The sequence below is a fragment of the Mesoplodon mirus genome, assembly GCF_964341445.2.
Source record: "Mesoplodon mirus genome assembly, chromosome: 2".
Classification (NCBI taxonomy): domain Eukaryota; kingdom Metazoa; phylum Chordata; class Mammalia; order Artiodactyla; family Ziphiidae; genus Mesoplodon; species Mesoplodon mirus.
This window is the reverse complement of record NC_138977.1, coordinates 107,043,899-107,066,625: the sequence shown is the minus strand read 5'-3', so window position 1 is coordinate 107,066,625 and position 22,727 is coordinate 107,043,899. Positions and strand designations below refer to the sequence as shown.

Genomic DNA, 22,727 nt, shown 5'->3' with positions numbered 1-22,727 from the left:
GACATAGAGACCAACGGAACAGAATAAAGAGCCCAGAAATAAAATCTTACATATACAGTAAAAGAAGTTTTGACAATAGTGTCAAGAACATTCAGTGGAGAAAGGACAGTCTTTTTAACAAATGGTGCTGGGAAACTGGATATTCACATACAGAGGAATGGAGTTGAGCACTATATAATGCCCTATACAAAAATTAACTCAAGATGGATCAACAGCATACACGTAAGGCCTAAAAGAATCAAACTCTCAGAAGAAAACATATGACAAAAACTTCATGACACTGGATTTGGCAGTGATTTCTTGGATATGACACCAAAGGCAAAGATAATAAAAAGAAAAAATCGACAAATTTAACTTACTGAAAAATTTTAAATTTTGTGCATGGAAAGACATTATCACCAAAGTAAAAAGACAACCCACAGAATGATAGAAAATGTTTTGCAGATCAAATCTGATAATGGATTAATATCCAGAATACTACAGAGAACTCCTAAAACTCAACATAAAAACAAACAACCCAATTCAAAAATGGTCAAAGAATTTGAAGAATCATTTTTCCAGAGAAGATATACAAATGGCCAATAAGCACATGAAAAGATGTTCAACATCACTAATCATTAGGGAAATGCAAATCACAACAACAAGGAGATAGCACCTCATATCCATTAGGATGACTATTATCAAAAAACTGAAAAAAAAAGCAAGTGTTGGCTAGAATGTAAAATAGTATGGCTGCTCTGACAGTATCCGCAAAAAAATTAAGAGATAGATTATCATATAACCCAGCAATTACACTTCTGAATATTTACTCCAAAGAAGTGAAAGCATGGTCTCAAAGAGATATATGTACCCCCAAGAGCACAGCAGTATTCTTCACAATAGCTAAGAGGTGGAAGCAACACAAATGTACACCAACAGACAAACGACTGAACTTGATGTGGTACATACATACAATGGAATATCATTCAGCCTTATAATATAAAGGAAGGAAGTTCTAACACAGGCTACAATATGGATGAACACTGCAGACATTGTGCTAAGTGAAATAAGCCAGTCACAAAAAGACAATACTGTATGATTCCACTTATATAGGGACAGAGTAGTCAAAATCATGGAGACAGAAAGTAAAATGGTGGCTGTTAGGGGCTGGGAAAAGGGGGGAATGGGGAGTTGATGTTTATTTGGTACAGAGTTTCAGTTTTGTAAGATGGAATAATTTCTGTAGATTGTACAACAATGTGAATGTACTTAATGCCACCGAACTTCACACTTAAACATAAGTAAAATGGAAAATTCTATGTTAAGCACATTGCACAATTCAAAAAAATTATTTAATTCTGTGCTTGAAAAAAAAAGGCAGAGAAATATATTTTATAAGAAAATATGTCAAAGTAAGTTAGATATTCCTTGGAAGCCAAAATAGAATGATTATGATCTTCTAGTTTATACCATTTAGCACTTTCCAAGTTTTTAATAATATGTACTTGTTTTTATATAAAAAATAAACGTTGAATTTTAAAAAGAAGTTTGGTGCTTATTCAAGTAGTTTTGTGAGGTTAAAAGATTTTCAACAGAAACAAATTTCTAAAATTATGATAAAAATTATTAAACAGTATTTCCTAATAGAAATTTTCTCCAAAATCAGTAATTTACAAATATACATTAGGAATTCACCTTGATTTTAACTCTCTCTAATAAAGGGCAAAGATTTTTCTAAAGTTCTGTTTATTCTTTAACTATGATACTAAGGCATACTTTTTGGTATTATTGATATTACTGCTTCCTGCTTTTGAGACTTTTCATACAAAATTCACATATATGTGATAATTACAGATTTTTTCCAATTTTTGAGTTAAGGTTTAGAGAATCAAAAAGCATGCTAGTCATGGTTTTAAAAAACTTCATATTAACAATCCAACGTATTCATTCAACAAATATTTTTTTTAAATCTATCATGGATAAAATTATCTTCTTTATTTTCCTAGAGTATTCAAACCATCCTATCAAAACTATAACTCGTAAGTATCACCTTTCATCTTTCCATATTTTCTTTTTAAAATGCTATTAATTCATTTCATCATCTCTCTCCTTCCCTCTCTGTCTTTGCTTTTTAACCACTTAACTCCTCAGACTTTTAAAGGGTTAACTAACTAAAAGAGAAAATGTGTAAGCACTACAATTATCAGCAAGTAAAACTATCCTTGTAAGTAGTTAATTTATGTTGAAAAAATCTGAAATACCTACCCTGATAATATATATACCAAATACCTGAAATAACGTTTCAATGGCTTTAACATATTTCTTTGATATTAATGTAAGAAAATTATTTCATTCAAACAAACTGAATAAATATTAAATGCTGAATACCCTGCCAGAAAACAGGGATAACAATGGTTAAAGAGATGTGGCTTTTTTCCCACAGAATTAATGATATTGTTGTTAGTATGTTTCTTTTATAAAACTCTGCAAACTAATTGAGAATTTATTGAAATCTACTATTTTCTTAAATGGAATACCTCCTGATATGAAATAATTTTACTTATTACCTTAACATCCAAAGTTGACCCTTAAACAACATGGGGGTTATGACCTGACCCTCCGTGCAGTTGAAAATACGTGTATATAATTTTATAGTTGGCCCTCCATATCTGCAGTCCCCCATCTGCGGATTCCACCAGCTGTAAATAGTACAGTACAGGGGTATATATTTATTGAAAAAAATCCATGTATAAGTGGACCCCACAGTTCAAACCCATGTTGTTCAAGGGTCAACTGGAATTTCACATTAAATATCTGCTATTATCCACAATGACTCACTCAATTTTGACAAAATTTAACGAACTAAGGAAAATTATATGCTACTGAATGATTTATAAAAAGTACCCTCTTATCGTTCACCTACAAAGTCTCATTCAACACAGTTCTTTCACACTGCATACAAATCAATCAAGTATCTCTCAGCAGTTGTCAATTCATGTTTCCCCTAGCTGAACAGAATAAACTATTTATGGACTAAATATGCTGAAAGAATACTAACAAAAAGACACACAGAATTCTTTAACAAAATGAAAGCAGTATTTTGAAATATCCGCCAGATACTGCCGAGCCTCCTCAGGAATATTAACCTGTAATCACTAAGATAAATCTAAACTTATATTTAGCTCTTATTCTTTTAAAACAAACAACTGAAAATGCTTAATGAAATAGGAATATAGATCTTACCAATGCAGGCCACTGAATCTGTTTGCTCTTTGATCCCTGAGTCTGGCTAGGGTTGTTCCTTCTGGCCCAGATTAAGTGGTATTCCACCAAGAAGGTTGAAAAATCTTCATAAACTTTAACCCACTCTCGTTTATCCCACTCAAGATGATCAAATTCCACATACACCTATGGAAAAGAAAACATAAACTCCATAAACAACGCAGAGTGTGATATTTTAAAATATAAGCCATGAAGTTAAATTAGAAAAGCCATTAACAAATTCATTATTCAAATTAGTACTTCTCTTAAAAATCATTATCTAACATCTCCTTAACCAAATTATAACCCTTACTTATTGTATGGCAGGAAGATAAACTGTAAGTTTATTAAGAAAAGCGATTTACACAATATTGGTCAGTACAGACCAGCGAATATCTACTAAAGACATACTAAAGAACTATGTTGATACTGATGATTCTAGAAGCAGAAGTCAGGAAATGTTTTCTGAGGACCAAATAGTAAATATTTTAGGCTTTGCAAACCATATAGCCTCTGTCATAACTAATTTCTGACTTTGTAGTATCAAAGTAGCCACAGACAATATGTAAAGAAATGAGTTTGGCTTTGTTCCAATAAAACTTTAATTACAAAGACAGGAGGCAGTGCAACGATGGTTCAACATATGAAAAATCCATCAATGTAATATACCACATTAACAGAATGAAGAAAACTACATGACCATCTTAACTGACAAAGAAAAAGCATTTGACAAACTCAACACCCTGTCATTATAAAAATAGTCAAACTAGGAATAGAAGGAAACTACCTTAACTTAATGAAGATAATAATGAAAATCTCACAGCTGAATCATAATGATGAAAGACCGAAAGCTTTTCCACCAAAACAGGAAAAAGACAAGTGTGTTGTATTTGGAAAACTGAAGCTGACGCTTCTATGCTAAGTCATTCAATCATTCAACTCTTCTTTCCCCACTGTCATCCTTTTCATTCATAGAGCTGTCCTCCCTATTACATTATGAGTTATGCTGGAGGCCGTCTTCTTTTTTTTTTTCCACCCATCTTTTGCTCCCTTACACCTGAAGTGTTTCAGTTTCCACTTATTTAAATTCTGTTTGTTCTTCTGGCCTTGTTCAAGTTCTTAGAGGATGTTTAGAACCCCCACTTCGATTCAAACATTTGAACATTTACAAGCAGTTTCTTCCCCCAGTTTATATTAGTATATAATCAAATAATGGGTACAAGCTCACTGAGGGCAAAACTGTTTTAGTGTTCACTGCAGTGCTGCATACATACAAAGTGCTTAACAAATATTACGTATCTCCTGTCTCTTGCAGTCGACTTTTAAACATGGAGGCAAACTGCTAAAACATATGTTTGATTTTGAGATATCTGTGCTCCTGCCCATTAGGAAGCTAGTTAGATATGTTTACCTATTAGAATTGGGAAAGAGAAATACATTGTTCAAGGATTTAATCTCTGTTCATCGTTATTCACATGAAGGCACAGAAGAAGCTCTGTTGGCTTCTTCTAAAAATGCATCCTTAGGGGTTGAGCTGAGGTACAAATGCAAATATTTCAAACTATACCACTTTCTCCACTACTTTAAATCTTTCAAGATTCTCAATTACTCAATTGGGGTATAAATGGGTTTTGGGAAACTCCAGGAAACTGAAGCTGAGATAAGGCTCAGGAAAACCGTAGCACTATCTTTGCTTTCCCCTCATGGACAGTAATATGGTCTTGTTGACAAAATATTTCAGCGAAGAACCTAAAGAACCAAGGTTTATATACATCTCTTTATCTAAAAGGACATATTCAATGTAAATTCTTCCAAATGCAAAGCCCTTGATATAAAATTAAAACTTTCAGCTTGAAGTGAACTTTCTAAACTCATAGTTTATCTTGCATGGACAGCGTCATAGGCAGTTTTAGGAAATCTGCTAGGACCTTGGGGACAAAAGGAAACTAAAACTAGACATTCTGCTACTTCGTTGCTATGCAGCCAATTTACCTCCGTACTATCAAGAACAGTGAAGGATTTGAGATTTGACTGTAGACAGACAGGTAGGTAGGTAGATAAATAGTTAGACAGTTGTGTGTGTGTGTGTATCTCTTATTTTTCTACAAAATAAAACAATGACCAGTAACTAGGAAAAGCCCCTATTCTTTCACAATATACTCTATTCAATGACATTTATAAAGAAAATTAAAGTCACACAACTGTTTCTGCTGTAAAATCAAATGATGTAAGACAAATTTAGTTATTTTTACCATGGTTTCAATAATAATAATAATAATAATGTTGATGTTATATCAATTTAGTGCAATGCAGGCCTCATCTTTTTATTTACTGCAAAGGAAGGGTGGGGATCTACATAATGTCATGTGAGAACTATGAAGAGTTCCCAGGCTTGATCCTGCCAAAACCAACCAGCCACCACAGGCTAAAACTACTTAGACTCTAAGAATCTTTAATGTTAAAAATAAAAGCGTTAGACTACACTAACATTTCTCAAAATATAATCTATATTATAGAATCATCATGTCTTTGTATATAAATAAGCATTAGGGAAGCCAAATAAGTCATGCACAAAGTTCATGAACTAATCAGTTAAAGTAACAAATGTCTAATTTTACCAGAGGTCTTCTCAAGTCTTTTAACATGCCAGTGTTCATTATGCATTATTAATAATAAGAGAGTTTATACTGTGAGATTTTTCCCAATTTCTTTGTCCATAAAATCTTCTATTATGGGGTACTTAATATTTTTCTATAAAATAGCAGTAGGGGGAAAAACAAACTAGTTTTTTCACACGATTTACCTGTCTACAAATTTATATAAATAATTTGGTAATAAGAAATCAAGGGGGAGGGAGAGGAGGGAGATTAGCAGATGCAAACTGAATATTATATATAGGATGGATAAACAATAACGTCCTACTATATAGCACAAGGAACTATATTCAATATCCTGTGATAAACCATAATGGAAAAGAATATGAAAAAGAATATATATAAATAACATACATAACCTTTTAAAATAGCTTTTATAAACAAACAAACAAAAAAAGAAATCAAGGGGGGGCCAAAACCTGGTCATCTCTGCCCAAATACTCAAGGAGGTAGGTAACTAGATAGTAAATTAATGGGGTTTAAAGTGTAATACAGTAAATGTTTTACTCAAAACATTAAAAAATGCCCTATGCCTTTACAAAATCAGAAATGTTTAACTATGGCTTATTAATTCATACATGTTAAAAATTAAATTATCAAATTAAAATGGTAATTATAGCAGATTAGGTTAGTTTACCTTCCTCTCTAATGAATAAAGCATATTTATTTCAAAAGATATTTTGTAAGCAGATATTTTATATAAAAGTAAGTAATGAAATAGAGGAATACGATAAATCAACAAAGTAATGTTTCTATTATTACTGGTCTAGAGTCGTATTTAAAATAAGTTTTCTAGATTATTGGAAGAAATTGTGAAAACAAAATTAAAATCATTTGGTGACTTCATTTATTAGTTAAGACAAAAAAGACATTACAGAAAATAATTTCATGTAAATTATATAAAATAAGGAAGCTAGGTCTCTTTTTAATTTTACTTTACAAAAAACGTAAACAAATGTAACCATAATTTTAGGTTACTTCAAAAGTTTACACTTTTATTAACATTAAAAAGGGTCAAAATTAATAGGCACTCATGAACTAGTCCAAGCTTAAACAAAGGGTATGTTGAGCAATAATCAATAAATCTAAGAATTACTTTAAAGAAATAGGTTGATCTTAGAAAATAATGAACTGTAAATTTAGAATTAAACCTGAGAAATAGTCTGACGTAATCCAAGGTATAAGCATTTTGAAACAATGTTAAGTGGCTTCTGCTATTTCCTCTCTCTTTTTCTTATTACAGCCATCCTAGTAGGTATGATAAAATCCAACATTTTAATAAACAAGTATTATATTCTGTGTAGTTATATTAAATTTGCTATGGTGAACTAAAAATAAAATCATAAGGACAATTCTACAGAGGAGTCCAATACATATTCACACCAAAACAGTATATTACTGTAATGACAATCACAAGTAAAATTACAATACACATTGTGATATATAAATCTAGGTTCTAAAAATTCTAAAATAGTCTGGGGATCACAGATAATCATTCATTTCCCAAGGGGCATTCAAACCTCTATCAGAGTTAACCAGTATTATTGATAATGGAAATAAAAGCAATACCAGTAACAACAAAAACAGCTAACACTTCAATAGTGCCTGCTATGTCCATATATTAAGCCATTTAATCATTACATATACCCTGTAAGTAGGCACTATTAGGATCAACTTTTTCAAAAGCAGAAACTGAGATACAGAGAAATTAGTTGCCTAAGGTCAAACACCTAGTAAATGATGGATGGAGTCAATGAAAACAATAAAATAGCTTCTAAGAGGCTTCACAGTTACACAGCAGCATAGTCCCTACAAGGTGATGCACACAGCAAGTGATAAATCACTTGAATAGAGAGGGATGTCTGGGTAGCTGACTCCTTTGTGGCGTAAAGGTAGAAGAACCACACACTTAAAATGGCCCTAAGATTTTCCACAATGAGTCTGCAAGTTAGAGCCCTAGGGGGCAAAATGAGAAAAAGGGTCAAACAAAGATAGCAAATAGTAAAATAAAAGAGACCAAGCTTGCTTTCAGTATCTATATTGTTTAATAAAAGAGACTAAGCGTGCTTTCAATATCTATATTGCTTACTCCTCTTCTCTATGAATTACTTACCTAATAGTCTTACTACTTGGTGAACAACAAGATGCATCAAGAAATGCAAACTATTCAAAGATGCTTAAGTTACAATTACCTTCTTTACATCTAATGAAAAAGAATTATATTCCCATCATCTTCAAAGTTCCTTATTACATTATATAATTCAGTATATATACTACTATCTTTTGGATAAATTATGCATAGTATTTAACATAATATCATTGATGATGATGACTGTCTTAGTCTGCTTGTGCTGCCTTAACAAAATACCATAAACAACAAAAACTTATTTTCTCACAGTTCCAGAGGCTGGAAGACTGAATAGAGCAAGGTCTGTTTATGAGGAGGACTCTCTCCTTGGTTGTAGACAAGCTGCCTTCTCACTGTTTGCTCACATGACCTCTTCTTTGTGGGAGCACAGATGGTCTCTTCTTATCAGGGCACTAATTCAACCATGAGAGTCCCAGCCTCATGACTTCACCTAACCCTAATTATCTCCCAAAGACCCCACCTCCAAATACCTTCACATTGGGAGTTAGGACATATGAATTTGGGGGGACACAAACACCAAGTCTATAACATTAGTAATGATAGCAGCAGCTAAAATTTGAGGGCTTACAATGTGTTGGGTAAGGTTTTACAAAAGAGAAAACTAAGGCAAAGAGAAGTTAAGCAATTTATGACTTTTGGACAATTATTCAAATGATACACAACTGAAAACGGCTAAAAAGGACAAAAACCATCAGTTCAGCTCTTTTTTAGCATAAGGAGGCATTTTAGAGACCACAGTAGTTTCTAGACAATATAAAAGATGATGCGGAAGAGAGAGAAGGAGCTTTACCAAACAAGGAGGAAAAAGCTTTCCAGGAGCACAAACTCTGGGGATGCTTTTTTTTTTTTTTGCAGTACGTGGGCCTCTCACTGTTGTGGCCTCTCCCGTTGAGGAGCACAGGCTCTGAACGCGCAGGCCCAGTGGCCATGGCTCACGGGCCTAGCCGCTCCACGACATGTGGGATCTTCCCGGACCAGGGCACGAACCCGTGTCCCCTGCATCGGCAGGCGGACTCTCAACCACTGCGCCACCAGGGAAGCCCTGGGGATGCTTTTAAAGCACAGGAATGAATTAATGAAGAGAGCTCTTCTATGGGTTAAAAGGGATTCCTGGGAATAGTTTACAAAACTGAAGGCATTAGGATGTAACTCAAGAGTTTAAAGGAGAGGGAGAGCAACTAAATATATAACAAAGAAAAACCTAAGTTAAATGCAAAGTCCTGAATACTACAAATGCTTGTTAATAAATCCCCAACATAATTTGTTTAGAGAAGACTTAAATTCTGGTTTTGGTCTTTTGAGACATGATTAGAAATTGTATTAACTATTAATGTTTTTATAGAAAAGAGGTCAAATGCAGAAGCTCCCATAATATATCATTCCAATTCTAGGAGTACTTTTAAAAGTAGGTTGGAAATCTTACAACACAACATGAGTATCAATCGTCTAGTAAGTATGTTAGCTTTTGATTTTTTTTTCCTTAGCAATTGATTATTAGCCTCTTAAGCTCAGTCCTAGAGCTCCACAGTTTTGAAAATTTATGCTAGCAGTCTTCTACTTTCAATCACCCAACTGGCAAGCCATTCTCAAAACTTTTCTGCCGCTATTACTGCTACCAACTCCAAATCCAGTGACCCCTTTCATAGCTTTCTCTTGCAGCTACAAGATGCTTTGTTCCTTCCTTCTTGTAAAAGAACTTAATAAAAAACTGGGTCTTTCCTCCCCCTATCTATAACAGAGACTATACTATGTTGTTGTCTATAACCATGTGGTCTTTCTTTAACTGGGCTCCAGAAGACAGTGTAATAGGCAGTAGCTGAGGCAGCTCAAAATCATCACTGATACTCTTCTTTTCAGATTTGGTTTTCCAGTTAAGTAACTTCTCAAAGAGTTGGCCAGAGGTAAAATATATTTCTTTGATAAAAAAATCAAGTACTTTTATTCCTTATTTTCACAGTACTGAAAACTACTTCTGCTTTTATTTTTTTTTTTTGTACTGTTAATTTCCTCCATTTACCTTCTGAAATAGATTTTTAAGAAAGTTACCACAGAAATAAAGACTTGCTATAACAATGTAAAGCAGTGGTGAATGTCCTTTCTTTATACTATTTATAAAGAACTCAGCACTGGGGCATTGGTAAGTGAGTCATAAAATTAAAATACACTTCTGTTTCTCGATCTAACTGTTCATATGTATGTTAATAAAATATTTAATTAATTGGGATCGAGAAACATGCTACTTATTTTATCAATGAAGAAAACTAAGTAATAGAGGAAAGTGTACCTTGAAAGGCAGAAACAAATATATCTGAGCAAAAATGTACTGTGTTCTAAATATATTATTTTTATGTAGGACAATAGCACTGCTATCCATCTAAAATACAACAGAACTAAAACACGAGCTAAAAGGCTCCTAACGAGCCAAGAAAGATGTTACAAATTCCATTCCCTACAGGCAAATGCACTTTACCCAAAGGTAAACTCTCTCGTCTTGTGTCAGACCTTACTGACACTAGTATAAAGATAATAATAATAATAAACTACATTATCTAGTTTCCAAGTCTAACGTAGATTATAAAAGCAAAACAGGGAGAGAGCCTCTGAAGACATGATTCCATAGCATTCTAAAAACTATAAAAAAGTTTCATGAAGACTAGAAAATCTTTTACCCTAGGACTCAAAATTGGTCAGAAAATAGTATCACTGTATTATAATTTATATTAAATGGGCATTTAATTGAAAAATATACGCAAAACATTTTTTTAAAAACCCTCTATCATTTACTTTCATAGCACCATATACTTTGTATCATTTGACACAAATGAAATGTCTGTGTATATTTAATGTTTGTCCCCTCTACTACTAGTTTGTAATAAATATCTGTTTAATGAGTGATGCAGAAAAAGTCTAAATTTATATCCAGAATCATCTAAGATGATGCAGAAATGTATTTTAGAAAACTCTCATGCAAATGGCTAATGTATTTAACACATATTCTATAACATTCATACACCAGCTTTATTCATAATTGCCAAAATTTGGAAGTAACCAAAATGTCTTTCAATAGGTGAACAGATAAACAAGTTGTGGTACATCCATACAATAAAACATTACTCAATGATTTAAAAAAAAAAGTTAGACCATCAGAATGAAACAACTGTCTTTAGTCACTGTCAAAATTCACTACTAGTATATTACTTAAAGTTAATCAGTCCTTCTTTAATACTTCTACACTTCCAGTTAACTAACACAGTATTCAATATCAGAATTTGTATTTGAACAATTATACAAGACTTTTCCTACCAACCTAAAGTCTCAAGACAGTGCCAGTAAAGAGTGTTATGAAGAGCACTGGGGAAAGAAATTTCAGCCACCTAACTTTTGAGACATCAACAGCACCTTAAGCAGTTAAGTCATCTGAAATTATAACTAAAACTAACAGAATTCTTAAATAATGGTATCAGAATATTCACTATCAGAATAAGTACACTCATACTAAAATTGTGCACTCATTTTAAGGTAGATATTTATTTTTTCTATTGCAGAAAGAAAACCGTAAGATTCCAAGTCTTTTTATTTTTATTGTTTTATTTTTATTTATTTATTTATTTTTGCAGTACGTGGGCCTCTCACCGCTGCGGCCCCTCCCACTGCGGAGCACAGGCTCCAGACGCACAGGCCCAGCCGCTCTGCGGCATGCAGGATCCTCCCGGACCGGGGCACGAACCCGTGTCCCCCGCATCAGCAGGCGGACTCCCAACCACTGCACCACCAGGGAAGCCCCTATTTTTACTTTTTGAATTGAAAACTAGGGCTTACTATCCTTGCTAAACATTTTAGATACGAGAATTACTCTAGGCATAGGAGAATGACCTCATTATGTTTCATCCCTATCATATACTTGGCTGATACCTGTATTAAAGGATAGCAGGTGTCATTACAAAGGGTCATTGCACAATTATTATTAGGTGTCTCACCCATATATGCTGTATTCCAAGACACAATTATCACCACAGATCCTTGACACTTACTTTGTGGAGATCATCTGGACTTCCTTGGCCTCAGACCCTTTGATCTTAAATTGAGTCTGAAACCATTTAAATTTCCTGGGCTGCCAAATTATCTTTCATGTATTTTCAAGAATAGAGAGCCCTGTGTGGTGTTTCCTGTAAACATAAAGAGGATAACCTACCAAGCAATGATCAAAATATGGAATATACCTTTGCTTATTTCCAGGAACCTAGTTTTAGGCCATCTACCTCATAGGGCTAGAAAATCTATTAGTGGATCTATGTAAAAAATGTAAAGCCAATTTGTTGTACTTTTGGAGCCCCCCCCAATTAATTTTTTAGCAATAAATTTTTTTTTTTTTTTGGCCGTACGCAGGCTTCTCACTGTTGTGGCCTCTCCCGCTGCGGAGCACAGGCTCCGGACGCGCAGGCCCAGCGGCCATGGCTCACGGGCCCAGCCGCTCCGCGGCATGTGGGATCTTCCCAGATCGGGGCACGAACCCGTGTCCCCTGCATCGGCAGGCGGACTCTCAAGCACTGTGCCACCAGGGAAGCCCTAGCAATAAATTTATGATTGTACTTTTCTTTCTGCCTCAAGGATACTGTGGCTAGCAACAGGTTTTATTATGAATTTGCTGAGTCATGTCTAAAAAGCACATAGTTACCATTAAGACTTTACCTTACTTCAACTATAAAGAATAGCTCCATCTGGCAGATAAAAGTATGAATTTTTAAATTTATGAGAAAATAAACATGAGGAATATCCCTCCTCTCAAAAAAAACAAATAACTTGCACCTTTGAGACTGTATGTGCATTCTGACAAAATATACCTTTATCCCTAACAGAATTCAACCATAAATAAATAATGGACTCTTTCTATCATGGTGGGCCAGCAATCCAGTTTGACAGAGACTGATCTCTGACTGAAGCTGAGACTAAGCACCAGAGCCCAGAAACCTGAGAGAGGCACCTTGGTTTCTGGAGTCTTGGGCGGGAAGAGAATATATAACGCCATACACTCCTGATTCGCATCAAAGCAGTTAGCAGTATCTTAAGATAATAAAAAGTAGCAGAAATTGATCAAAATAAGTTTAGGACGTGTATGAGAAAATTACAAAACTCGCATTTTAAAAAATGAAGGTCTAAATAAAAGGACAGATACACTGTGTTTGTTACTTTAAAGACTCAATATTCTTAAAAAGAAGTAAAATTTCCCCCCAATTGATCTATAAACTCAATGCAATTCCAATAAAAATCCCAGCAGGGTTTTTGCAGACTCTTAAATTTATATGAGAGGCAAAAAGTTATAAAATAGACCAAACAACTTCAAGAAAGAAGAAAAAAGTTGGATGACTCACACTAATTGGTTTCAAGATGCACTACAAAGCTACATTAATCAAGACAGTGTGGTAGTGACAAAAGACACACAAATGATTGTAAGAGAATAAAGTCCAGAAACAGATCCATATAGAACTGACAACTGATTTTTGACAAATGTACAAATGCAATTCAAAGGAGATAACCTTTTCAACAAATGATGCTGGGATAACTGGACACCCCCATGCAAACTAAACAAAACAAAACCCCCCAAAACCCTTCAATCCATACTTCACACCATATACCAAACGTAGGCCAAAACAGTTAAACGTAAAACCTAAAACTTTTTGGAAAAAAGTCTTTGTGGCAAATAATTCTTAGAAATGACTTCAAAAGCACAAAACATAAAAGAAAAAAATGTAATTACTTAGATGGCATCAAAATTTAAAGTTTTTGCTCTGGGAAAGACAATGTTAAGAAAATGAAAAGCCACAGACAGGACAAAAACATTTCTAAATTGTTTATCTGACAAAAGACTTGTATCCAGGATATATAAAGAACTGCCAAAATTCAGCAGAATGAAAACAAAGCAATCGAAAAACATAGGAAAAGATTTGAACAGATACTTCACTGAAGAAGATATACAGGTGGCAAATAAGCTAATGAAAAGATACTCAAAATCATTAGTCATTGGAGAAACGCAAATAAAAAGCACAATGAGATATTACTGCATACCTAACTGTATGGCTAAAATTTCAGCCTTGTGAAATAAAACTTGTACTTATACAAAAGCCTGTATATGAATGTTTAGAGCAGTTTTACTTTTAATAGACAAAAGCTACAAACAACACAAACAGGGAATGGATGAACAAACTATGGTATATCCATATAATGAAATATTTCTCAGCAATAAAGAGGAAGAAACTACTGATACATGCAACAATATGGATAAATCTCAAATGCATTAGGATAACTGAAAGAAGCCTGACTCAAAAGGTTATCTATTATATGGTTCTATACATATGACATTCGGGAAAAGACAAAACAAGGACTGAGAATTGATTATTAATTGTCCAGGGTTAAAGGGGGTGGAGGATTTGAAGGTTTGACTACAAAGGAGTGGTAACAAAAGAAAATTCTATGGGAGACTGATTCAACTGTTATACATGTTGATTGTGGTAAAGGTTACCCTACAATGCCATTGTCCTAACTCAAAGAACTGTTCACCAAAAGAAGTAAATTTTACTCTAATTAAAATAAAAAAAAATAAGTAGAAAATTTAAATGAAAAGGTAAAGAAGGAGGAATGAGCATGATGGAAAATTATGCCACTGCCTTCTCCCAAAGGAATGATGTAATAGTATTATACTTATTGGTATTCTACTATAAAGCTTCATATGCCTTTTGGGGTAAAGAATAAAATAATGGGATGGCAATCATATATTCTGATGGGCCAGAAATTTCTGCAATTGTACATTATCATGGTATGGGTTGATTCCAGGATCCTTTTTCCTTGAGAAACAGAAAGAAAGAATGTAAGTCCTCTGACATACCCAACTCCACACTTCCCATTTTTTGCTTTGAAAAGGCAAATGTGGAAGTAGAAGTGAGGGTGAGGAAAGAGCTATGCAAACACTAACAACCTGAAATTAAACACACACACACTCCCCAAATGCCATATAACTGGTAATGTAGCAACTTCAGCTGAAAGAGAAGAGCATGCCCTAAAACGAAAAGGACAAGAATGTCAGGTCCCAGAAAATTTAAGATATGGAACTTATTTATAAACTTGCAAATGTTTTGTTTCCAGGAGCTCATAGAAGGGGATACCCCAATTTTTTAAAGAGAAACTAACGATACCTTTTCATCATAGGCACAAGGGGTCACTGGCACAGAGTTATTAGGTATGCCTTGTGCTACACCTAAGGACTTTCCCTTTGTTCAGCCAAAAAAAGGAAACCAACAGATGGTACACTTAACTGTATTTCCGTTTTTTTCAGCTGAAGAAAGATTTTACAAGACTGGATTTAAATTACGCATTTTTTCAACAATCAAACTCACGGAATGAATTTTTCCTTCTATCAAACCCTATCAACAAAAATTGTTTTGCTCTCTTAATTCTGATTAGGTCAACTATAATGCCTGAATTTAATAAATATCCACACAGCCCTTCAAATGAAAATCACCACTATTTAACTGATCTCATCTTTTAATCTATGGTTCTCCACCACAAGAGAGTGAAAGGCACAAACACTTAAATTCATAAATAATTCTTCAACTATTTAGTATGCTAGATTAGATTACTGACAGATTTTTGGATACAAGAAAAGATATCTTGAAAAATCTAATTGTTCTATTTTAGTTTTAACTTTTTTTTTTTTAAACCCCTCATTTGTTTATTTATTTATTGTTGGCTCTGTTGGGTCTTCGTTTCTGTGCGAGGGCTTTCTCTAGTTGTGGCAAGCGGGGGCCACTCTTCATCACGGTGCGTGGGCCTCTCACTATAGCGGCCTCTCTTGTTGCGGAGCACAGGCTCCAGACACACAGGCTCAGTAGTTGTGGCTCATGGGCCTAGTTGCTCCACGCATGTGGGATCTCCCCAGACCAGGGCTCGAACCCCTGTCCCCTGCATTAGCAAGCAGATTCTCAACCACTGCGCCACCAGGGAAGCTCTTAACTTTTCATTATATAGAGAAATAACAATGGATTCCCATGTGTCCATCATCTAGCTTCAACAATTTTCACCTCATGGCCAATCTTCTTTATACTAAAAAAAAAATTGTTAATTCTGCAGAATTATTCATTATCAGTCATCATTCAAGTTTCCCAGGATAGTCTTTTTTTTTCCTTTTCAGTTTGTTCAAATTAAGACCCAAATAACTTCCACAAATTGCAACTAGTTGACATGATTCTTACATCTTTTTATTTATATAGGTTCTACCATCTCTTTTCCTCCTGCAACTTTCTTGTTAAAGAAGTCATTCGTTCCAGTCTTCAGTTACCTGTATTTTGCTGATTATACACTTCTATGGCATTTTTAAACATGTTCCTCTGTCCCTGTATTTTCTGTAATTGTTGAATCTAGAGTCTTAAATTCTGAACTGATAGAGAAGACAACCTCACACACTGTACCGTGTTCTTCATTGACGCATATATGTATTACCATATATCTTTCTGTGGTAATAGCAGCCAATGACAAATATTGCCTAAATCCACTACTTCACTGATAGTTGCATAATAGTGATACACAAATTTTACCATTCCTTCATTTACTATCTGGAATATGTCTAATAAGTGAAAATTCCCCTCATCAAATCTTCAGTATCCAAGAGGTAGTTTGTTTAAGAAAGGGAAAGTAAATGCTCGATTTTTATGAGTTTTTCAAATACAGTTGCCCCTCACAATATCTGCAGGGGACTGGTTCCAGGACTACCCCCCCCCCGCAACTCGCACTCATGGACACCAAAATCCACGATGTTTAAGTCCTTTATTTAAAATGGCGCAGTATTTGTGTATAACCTATGCCCCCCCACGTATGTTAAATCATTTTTAGATTATGTATAATACCTAATGCATTGTAAATGCCATGTAAATAACTGTACATACAATGTAAATGCTATGTAACTAGTTATCAGTGCTGAGCAATTTCAAGTTTCACTTTCTAAAATCCACCCCCTTCCCCCCAAGTATTTTCAATTCATGGTTGGTTGACTCCACGGATACAGAACTCAGAGATATGGAAGGCCATGGAAAACAGACTGTAATGAGTTAGTATCCTAACATCCCAGAATGGTAAATAATGAGAGGTTTTTAGGGGAGGGATCATTATTAAAAACTCTTGGGGCTTCCCTGGTGGCGCAGTGGTTGAGAGTCTGCCTGCCGATGCAGGGGACATGGGTTCGTGCCCCGGTCCGGGAAGACCCCACATGCTGCGGAGCGGCTAGGCCCGTGAGCCGTGGCCGCTGAGCCTGCGCATCCGGAGCCTGTGCTCCGCAACGGAAGAAGCCACAACAGTGAGAGGCCCGCATACCGCAAAAAAACAAAACAAAAAACTCTTGGATTTAAATAAATGTAGTAATGCTTCAAATCACTGCAGTTTTTATTCCTATTGCTTTCAAATTTCCCATCTTTGGCCAGTGAGAGCCTCTTCAATTACTTTCTGAGTCTTCTAGACATGACCTTAGTAGTCTTTGATAGCTTCCTTGCTTCCAGAATAACAAAATACCCCAGGGTCATCTTGTCCAACTCCTGCCTCAGACCTGAAATCAACCATATATCTATACATACTTCTCAAAAAGAAATAGCATTCAGAGACAACAATCTGGGTTCTAGGAGTGCTCATTACTCCTGAGCTGGTCAGATATACTGGTCAGAGTTAGTATGTCTTGATACTTCCAAATAAAATTCTACATTTTTTTTTAAAACAGCATCAATCTTATATTCCTATCTCATTTCTCCCATATTGAAGAACCTGTTAAACAATGACACCAACACAAATCCATTTACTTTGTTGCACAATACATATACAACAATCTAGGAATAAGAATACCAACACTGTGATTAATGAAAACATTGTTTTTATGTTGCTCTTTTGTCCTTAGGGTATAACCTATTAGGCATGTACAATCAAGTTACTGTGTTATAAAGTCACTTAAAATAATTCCTTCCTATGATTATACCACTTATGCTTCTTTGCTTCATTTTGCTTTCACTTTTAGGATCTTTATTTTTTAATGATTCAAACTTGTTTTAAAATTACATAAAACATTTACATGGTTTCAAAGTCATACCTAAAAATATATATATATTCACAGAACTCTAGCTATTCCTTCCATCCTTGTTCCCTATGATGGATTAGTTTTTGGTTAATCCCTAGGTTAAAAAAAATCAAACAGAAATGCACATATACTATATATATATTTAGTTAAATAACATACTTTATGAATTTTTCTATATCTTATTATTTTTATTTCATAATATGTATACTGGCCATCATGTCACAGAAGATATTGCTTATTTGCTTGTATACCTATAAAATATTTCATTGGGTAGATGAACGTTTTACTCAGTCACAACCCTATTGATGGGTTATTTCAGTCTTTTGTTATGATAAATGGGGCTGCTATGACTGCAGCCTTGTGCACATGTCATTTTGTATTTATGCCAATCTATGTTTGGGATATATTCCTAGAAATAAGATTTACTGGATCAAAGAGTAAATGAGGGGCTTCCCTGGTGGCGCAGTGGTTGAGAATCTGCCTGCTAATGCAGGGGACACGGGTTCGAGCCCTGGTCTGGGAGGATCCCACACGCCGCAGAGCAACTGGGCCCGTGAGCCACAACTACTGAGCCTGCGCGTCTGCAGCCCATGCTCCGCAACAAGAGAGGCCACGACAGTGAGAGGCCCGTGCACCACGATGAAGAGTGGCCCCACTTGCCACAAGTAGAGAAAGCCCTCACACAGAAACGAAGACCCAACACAGCAAAAATAAATTAATAAATAAACTCCTACCCCCAACATCTTCTAAAAAAAAAAAAGAGTAAATGAATATGAATTCAGCTAGAAATTTCTAAATTCCCTAGTATAGGAGGTTGCATCATTTTGTATTCCAATAGACAATGTCTGAGAGTGCATATTCCTCCACAAGTTCACCAAATGGATATGTTGTCAATATGGGAAGAGAAGGGAATGAAGGACAATCTGATAGGGTAGAAATTCTCAGTTTATTCACTTTTTCCCTTTTATTTTCTATTTTAATAATCTACTCTTATCTTTATTTCCTGTCTTGTTCTTAGTTTGGGTTTTATTTGCTCTTCTTTTTCTCTCTTAAGGTGGAATCTTAGGTCACTGATTTTACTTTCCTTCTTTTCTTATGTAAGTATTTAAACTTATAAATTTCTCTCTAAACCAACATTCATTCTCAGGGACTAACATTCTGATGTGCTATATTTTCATTATCATTCGGTTCAAAATGACTTCTAATTTCCCTTGTGATTTCTTCTCTGACCTACCAATTTTCCAGAAGTGTATTGTTTAATATTAAACATTTGAGGTGTTTTCCCCAGACATCATACTGTTATTGATTTCTAATTTAATTCCACTACGTTCCAAGAATATACTCTTGTATTATATCCATACTTTAAAATTTATTTAGGTGTTCCATATGTATTAATTAAATCAAGGTGATTGATAGCTTTTCGGATCTTTAATGTCTTTGCTAGCTTTTTATGTAGTTGTTCTACCAACTGCTGAAGGAAGGGTGTTAAAATCTCCAACTATGACTGTGAAATTTTCTAGACAAAATCTCTGTCATTCTGTAAAATTCTGCTTATGTATTTTCAAGCTATGTTATTAGGTACACATATATTTGTCAGTGTTATGTCAGAACTGTCCCACTTTTTTTCTGATTATTAATACTTTCTTGAGGGGTACCTTAGCCACATCAACTCTCATATGGCTACTCTACACATGGTTTATCTTTTTCTGTTCATTACTTTCAACCTATCTGTGTCTTTGTATCTAAAGTCAATTTCTGGTGGACCGTATATGCTTGGATCTTACTTCTGTTTTATCCATTCTGACATTCTCTGTCTTTTAATTGGACTGTTTAAGTCATTAGTATTTATTGTACTTATTAATATGGTTGAATCTATCAATTCACTACTAGTTTTCTGTTTGTCACCTCTGTTTTTTGTTCTGTTCCTCTTTCTCTGCCTTCTTTTGCATTGCTTGAATATTTTTTAGAATTGTATTTTAACTAATGAAAATTTAAACTTTCTAGTAGCCACATAAAAAAAGGAAAAACAAGACAGGTGAAATTTTAAAATACATTTTAAGCTAATATATCTAAAGGTTATAATTTCAACAAGTAAGCAATATTTTAAGTTGCGATTTTTACATTCTTTTACTCATACTAAATCTTTAAAATCTAGTTTGTATATTATATTTATAGCACATTTCAACTGGGACTAGCCACATTTCAAGGGCTCAACAGCCACATGTAGTTGGTGGCTACCATATTAGACAGACCAGCTCTACCTCATTCTGTAGTACAATGTATCTTTTCCTTCATTTTCAGGGTGACAGGGTTACCTTTAACAGTCTTTGTATCCAGAATTATTTGGTTGCACACTAAAACACTAAATTATGACTCAAACATTTATATGTGTTCACTTCACTTAGCATTTTAATGAAACTTATTTATAAATAAATCTAAAGATTTTAATTAATTTCAATTGATGCAGTTTTCTTTTTAAATCTTTTTCTTAAAAACTACAAAATCCTTAATAATTTAAAAATGTCTGTTAGCTGAATTTTAAAACTGAAGAGAAACATGAATTTTACTAATATATTTTCAAAATGATAGTAAGCTATCATGTGAGGAGTTATAAATGAAAGGATATGTAATATACAATAAAAAAATAAATTAATAAATATAATGGTTTCTGTAATTATGGATTTCATATGTGACACGATCAACCAAGTCTATTCTGTTAAAAAAATAAGTAATTCCCATATTATGTGAGAATATGGCAGGCTATCCTATAAACTTTTCCCACAATTACTTATTTTCTGTATAGGGAAAGGTTCCCAAACATGTGCTACATAGAAAAAAAAATATGTTCCCCAAAAGATACATCAAACTGAACTGCATTCAAAATGAAAGAGAAATTATATATTTTCTTAGACTATAAGATATGAGGATATCTGTACATATTCTAGATTGTACGTGTTTCACAATAAATCCAGAGGTATGACTGAGTACACAAATGTTGGTTACCTAATGGCATTTATGGTTGTCAGAGGAGCTAAAGCTTTCTAGGAGCCAAGCAAAACATAATGAGTTAAATAAGCCAGTATTCACTATGTGATATAAAAACATGTCCATAGGGCTTCCCTGGTGGCGCAGTGGTTGAGAGTCCGCCTGCCAATGCAGGGGACATGGGTTCGTGCCCCGGTCCGGGAAGATCTCACATGCCGCGGAGCGGCTAGGCCCGTGGGCCATGGCCGCTGAGCCTGCGCGTCCAGAGCCTGTGCTCCACAATGGGAGAGGCCGCAACAGTGAGAGGCCCGCGTACAGAAAAAAACAAAAAAAACAAACAAACAAAAATGTCCATAATTGCATTGTTACCACTGATACAATAAAAGCAGTCATTTAATTTGGAGTCCTACAAGTGGCCTATGTACACTTCAGTATCACTTTCTATGACAGGCTAAAACAACGGAGTATAAATAATTAATCTGTAGATTCATCTGAAGGTAAGTTTAGAGCTGTGCTATTCTAGAGAATCAACATGAACTACAAATGTGATCCAACTATATAATTTTAAATTTTGTTAGACACATTTACAAAGTGAAGAAAAACAGGTGAATTCTACAAATATATTTTCAAATATATATATATGAAAATATCATTTAATGTGCAATCAACAAAAACAATTCATGCAATATTTTAGGCTTATTTATACTAAGTCCTCAATGTTTGTGTGTATTTTACACTTACATCAGATCTCAGTTCACACAAGCTACATTGTATAGTCACATGTGGCTAGGGCTACCTTACTGAACAGTGCAGGTTTAGACTATCTGGAAGATGGAGTATACTAAGCAATCTACCCTAATTTTTACTGCAGTTGTCTTTTGATAAAGACTGGGGAGCTTTGCTGCAACCTGGAGAGGAGGTACTTTATGTGAGAGCATAGCTAAAATTTAAAAATCTATCAAGAAGAAGGTACGGTTGAGCTCCTCTTTGACCACAGCATGTGTTTGAATGAATGACCATCAAGGAAGTAGATTAAGGGGCACAACCAAAATCTTCAATAGAAGATTTTGTCTGCTCAAACACAAACATAAGTAAGCAATCTAATTCCCCAGGTGCTATGCCCCAAAATTTGGCTATTAAAATAATTATATAATTATGTTACATAATTGCCATACACACCAGCAATTCTACTCCAAGGCATCTCCTAAAGATACTCAACACAAAGATTTGTATCCACATGTCCAGAAAAGCATTATCCATAAATGTCAAAAAGCAGAATCAACTTAAATATGTGTCTATAACATGGTCAATGGATGAACAAAATAAAGGGGGGAAAAAAGCTAAAAAAAGAAGGCAGACGCAAAAGTCTATATATTGTGTGAGTCTGTTTATGTTAAATTCTAGGGAAGTCAAAACTATTTTGACAGAAGAGAGATCAGGAGTCAGGAGTGGGAACTTAAGGCAAAGGGACATGAGGGAACAGTTATGTTAAAATGTATACTTAAAATAGATAAATATTACCGCATTAAAATATTTCAATAATCCTACTAAAAAATTAATATACAGTAAGAAAAAATATTTAGGCCAGACTGTT

General features: G+C 34.5%; 1 protein-coding gene across 9 annotated transcripts in view; it reads right to left on the bottom strand.

Moving 5' to 3' along the window:
* JMJD1C (jumonji domain containing 1C) overlaps window positions 1-22,727 on the bottom strand; it is a 331,205-nt gene that overhangs the window by 185,063 nt on the left and 123,415 nt on the right. For all 9 annotated transcript variants that reach the window (XM_082640256.1, XM_082640257.1, XM_082640258.1 and 6 more), the window contains one exon: window positions 3,223-3,387. Coding sequence is in view for 7 of the 9 variants with exons in the window: in XM_082640258.1 (XP_082496384.1) it covers window positions 3,223-3,387 (165 nt within the window). In the remaining 2 variants the exon portion in view is untranslated. The remainder of the gene's footprint in view (window positions 1-3,222; window positions 3,388-22,727) is intronic.